Raw genomic sequence first — 4946 nt, 5'->3', positions numbered from 1 at the left:
CCTGGCGGAACATCGAATCAAACTTTAATTGTGTATATATATATATATATATATATATATATATATATACAACATCACAACAGTGAGTCAAAGGGACCAACATTGATTTGGATGACAAAAGAGTTCCATCCTCATCCTCATCCTCATCCTCAGTGCCCCCACCTTTTAGAGAACCTCAACCTCCCGTCTGATCCACTAGTGGGACGAGTTCCAGCCCAGGAACGGTCACATCCTCCCCATCTATTATTCCGGAGCAGGTGCTGAGGGCAGACCAGGGGGGCGTTGACCGGGTCACCCTGAGGAGAGACCCCCGGGGTCCCATGCTTGTCGACGACACCACGGGGGAGTGACAGGAACCGGGTGACGCCTCGGCGCTTCCTGTGACAAGCCAGACGCCTCTTCGCGCTGCCGCTCGACCGGCCGGACGGATCAGCCCGTTCCTTCCTCTAACCAGGAACTTCTGGGACTTGACTGACCAAGACTGACCACCGGACTACAAGCCTTTTTTTCCCGGCCCTTTTTCCTGATTGTCCTTAGGCGAAAATAAGGACTTAAGGAGGGACCTTTGGGTACAATTTAAGACTTACCTCGGGCGCTTTCTGACTGTTGTGTGCCCTCTACGCCGGTTTTTGACAAGTGGCGTCCGGCGCAGCGTGGACCGCGCGCCCCCCTCGGAGAGCATGATCGGGGTGAACAGCCTCCACTCGGCCGGGCGCCTGCGCTCGCGTTCGCTCTGCTCGGTGCGCTACGGCAGAGACTTCCGGATGATGGACCCCTTCCGCTACCCCCGTACCCCGCGCTCGCGCTCCCTCAAACCCCTGGTGTTCCCCGACCTGCTGGGCAAAGCCCAGGACGGCCAGAACCACCCGCAGGCTCTCAAGAGGAAGAAGGTACAGGTATGGTTCTACCATCACCAAGCCCGGTTTTGCCGTAGCCAAGCCGGAGTGGGCTGTGTTTTGCGGCTATGTACACCATGTTTTTGTCTAGTCATGTCTGAATAGTTTAAAGGAAATATAATCAGGCTTTAAGCCTTCAATATTTCGTCGCTCATTCTGCTCGTTTGAGATTGTGTGTGTTTTGTCGTCTTGTACTTTCATTTCCCTCACATCATGTGTATCACAACTCATATAAAATGAGACGTAGGTTATGATAATGAGTGTAATATGGGCAGTTATCCACAGACGCACCGTAGAACAAAAGCTCAATCTCTACACAGATGTGTACAGCACTGTACGTTCAGCACTGTACGGTAAACTGTTTACTGTAATGGCGAGCAGTTGATGGAGGTGTGCTGTCTGATTCATCGCCAGGGCTGATCCGTCGTTCTGTAGAGTTGCAGTACTGTGTGTGTGTGTGTGTGTGTGTGTGTGTGTGTGTGTGTGTGTGTGTGTGTGTGTGTGTGTGTGTGTGAGGCCACCACTCAAGGCTAATGGCGCTCATTTGCTGCCAGGTGTGACGTTGATGGAGGGTGTGCAGCCGGTGAAGGTGACGGCCGACCGTCCCGGTCTGAGTGATCCAGGCTGGTCTCTCTGATTGTTACGTCTTCCTCCTGACCCCTCCCCCTGTCTCTCACCCGGCCCCCTCGCCCCCTCTCATCCCTGTCCCAGCCATGACGGTCTCCCTATACATCTCAATTATACGTCTATTAACTGCCACTCCCCCCCCCCCCCCCCACACACACACACACACACTCCTCCCACGTAAGGGAACAGCCCAAGAAAAGGCGTCTTGGCTGACGGGGTCATGCAGTGTCTGGTGACATCATCGGTTGCTGTCGACGCCTGACAACTCTCCAATCTTCTGAGCAGTGATGACGTCCCAGATTAAGACTGGGATCTCTTTGATGTCACATCTGTTTTGGTTACTGGTTTTGAGATGCAGCCACAGAACGGAGAATGAACAGATTCTAGCTGAGCGTCAGCTTTGTCCCATCGACTCACGCTGTGCGTTTAGTTTAATGTTGAGGCCCGTGAGCATGACTGGTCATTATCTCAATCAGAGAAAAGGGTTTGCAGATCTCTCACAAAAATCTGAAATGGGGGCGAACCCATACAACCCCATATTTGATGTTAAGATTTGTGGCACAAAAGAGACGTTCACATCTCAAACTCCAATTTGAACACGGCCTGGTTTCTAAATTCATATCTATGAGCTGACAGGCTTGGGACACAGTTTGAGTTTTGATTTTATACAGAACGTGTCCATAGCGCTGTAAATTTGAGACGGAACCAAAAACTCAAAAGACCTTACTGGTCATGAATATTCATATGCTCTGAAAATATTTAAATTAATCCCAGTATCAAAGAGAACTCTTGGAAATTAGCTTCACCGCCTCAAGTCCATTATAAATCTCATTTTGGTCGACTGAAGCTCTATACATGTCAATGTAATACAGTGGACAGTTGTGGAGAATAATAAGCCCACAGAATAGAATCAAACTCCCTAAGTGGAGTTGCAGTGTCTTAATAATACAGAATTAAACCAGGGAGAGAGGAATTTCAGAGGAAGACGAGCCGTTAGGGAAATTCCCAGAGTGCATTGTGGTCGCAGTAGGAGACGTTAGTGGTCATGACGCTGGTGTCCTCTCTATCTCCTCAGCTGTCACAGGTGTCCATCACAGCTGTCTACGGACCTCGATCTAAATCTAACATCCTCTCTCCTCTCCTCTCCTCTCCTCTCCTCTCCTCTCCTCTCCTCTCCTCTCCTCTCCTCTCCTCTCCTCTCCTCTCCTCTCCTCTCCTCTCCTCTCCTCTCCTCTCCTCTCCTCTCCTCTCCTCTCCTCTCCTCTCCTCTCCTCTCCTCTCCTCTCCTTCTCTCCTCATCTCCTCTTCTCTCTTCTCCTCTCTTCTCCTCTCTTCTCCTCTCATCTCCTCTCTCCTCTCCTCTCTTCTTCTCTCCTCTCATCTCCTCTCCTCTTCTCCTCTCTCCTCTCTTCTTCTCTCCTCTCCCCTCCAGGAGATTAGAGGATGATCGGTAGATCATATTCAGCTGGCGGCTGGGCTGGATTTGAACGGGGATATCTAAATCACTTGGCTGTCATGACACATTTGCCGGAGGGTGAAGCCAAACGCCCCGTCTGTCTGTCTGTCTGTCGTATTTGTCAAGGACGGCTTCTTGGCTCCTTCATCCAATCCCATTTCTCTCTGCCGCGCTCTGCTTTAGGCTGCTCTCGATTGTACCTCTTTTTACTAGAACTTTCTCCCAGTGAGAGAGACGGTCATCGAATTACAGTGTAGCCTGAATCTGTGATTGGTTCATTGATTCATTTAGTGATTCATTCATGTATTGATTGATTGATTGGTTGGTTGGTTGGCTGGCTGTCTAATTAACCAGCTGACGGCTGGTGGATCAATTAATTGATTGGATGAGAAAATTAGTTTTGCAGAGGCGAAGATGTGTGCTATTTGTCATGATTATCTTTTCTTCTCTTCTCTTCAGGCACTCTACAACTCAATCAGGAACGAGAAGCTTCAATGGACAATGTAAGTCCCAAGGTTTTTTGGGCTCTGTATTTGCACCTCTGGATATGTTTGCATGTCGGATGGGGCTGTATTATAAGAGAGGTCATTTTCTGTTTGCTTGCGTTAGCTTTTTTTCATTAATAACCTACAGTAGCTACAGTACAGTGGCAGTTGAAAAGGGTTTGGGTTGGTTCGTTGGGTTGACTGGCTGAACCTACAGCTGTCAACATGACCATGACTCCTGCTAGTTACTGTGGATGGACTGAGAGGGAATCTCTCAGTTGATATTAAATTAGTAGAACCTTCCACACACACACACATGCACGCAGACACACACGCATGCACGCAGACAGCTTCTACCTAAGGAACATACAGCACGCATGTGATCAATGAAGGGTATTGATTAACCTGTTAGCATCCTAGTTAATGACGTGCGTGTTGTCAGGCATGTGATGGAAACATTTGTGTGTCAAGGGCTGCTATTCTGGTTCTGAACTCTGCGAGCGTCGGAGCTGCCAATTAAGTCGCTGGCTTGCCAAGCTTTGTTGCCATAGTTACGGCACCATGGCTACGGCTCCATAGCGACAGCTTCATTCTTGCTGCCCTGAATTCCCACAGGCATAAAAACACACACTGGATATTCACACACAAAACACACACACACACACACACACACACGTAAAGGAGAAAACGCCCATATGATTATTCACATACATTTAAATTTATAAACAAACGCATGGAAAATATACACACAAACATATACACTGTACACATCACACACTAAACTCCAATAAAGGGTTCCATTGTGCAAAGGTGTGACCACAGCCTCCCACTACCTTCCCCAAAAATAGCAGCCTTGCGAGAGCAGCCGAAAACTGGACAGAGAAACAGATCTACTAGAGAGAGATGCACAGAGGAGGGAGATGGTCCAGTTCAAACATGGCCACAGTAGCACACACACATCGATTTAAAACACAGCCGTGACTCCGTGGACAGGAGATCGCCGGCAGAGAAGTCATTTTTAGACACACAGGCGTACAAACAACACCTTTCCATGAATAAATGAATATTTGAACGAGTTTTACATGAATTCTCGCCGATGCTCATGATCGCACGGCCGCAGACAGTTGATATGTACGCTCGCGCAAAAAAACACAGCGATGGATGTTTTTTCACCCCCCCACAGAGACACACACGCAAGGCCACTGTTCTCGATGCAGGTGGATGCACCCACATGTTCCGGGCTCATGCACACACACACACACACACACACACGTACGCATACACACACCCTCATTCAGCTCCGGAGCGGGGGAGGAGAGAAGCGCTGAGGGTTTGGAGAGAGACAAGGGAGGGAGGGGCATCGTCACACCTCCTATTAGTGAGAAAGAGAGAGAGACATGGAGAGAGACATGGAGAGAGAAAGAGAGAGAGACATGGAGAAAGACATGGAGAGAGAAAGAGAGAGAGACATGGAGAGAGACA

General features: G+C 49.0%; 1 protein-coding gene across 1 annotated transcript in view; it reads left to right on the top strand.

Moving 5' to 3' along the window:
* Positions 1–637: 637 nt before the first annotated feature.
* LOC311328259 (PH and SEC7 domain-containing protein 1-like) overlaps positions 638–4946 on the top strand; it is a gene marked incomplete at both ends in the record, with an annotated part of 8940 nt that continues 4631 nt past the window's right edge. The window contains 2 exons of the mRNA XM_084462253.1: positions 638–896; positions 3439–3482. Of these exons, the coding sequence (XP_084318379.1) occupies positions 638–896; positions 3439–3482 (303 nt within the window). The remainder of the gene's footprint in view (positions 897–3438; positions 3483–4946) is intronic.

This window comes from Borostomias antarcticus (assembly GCF_949987555.1).
Source record: "Borostomias antarcticus genome assembly, contig: scaffold_995, whole genome shotgun sequence".
In the NCBI taxonomy this organism is placed as follows: Eukaryota; Metazoa; Chordata; class Actinopteri; order Stomiiformes; family Stomiidae; genus Borostomias; species Borostomias antarcticus.
Note: the sequence above shows the minus strand (reverse complement) of the source record. Positions and strands in the feature narration are given on the sequence as shown.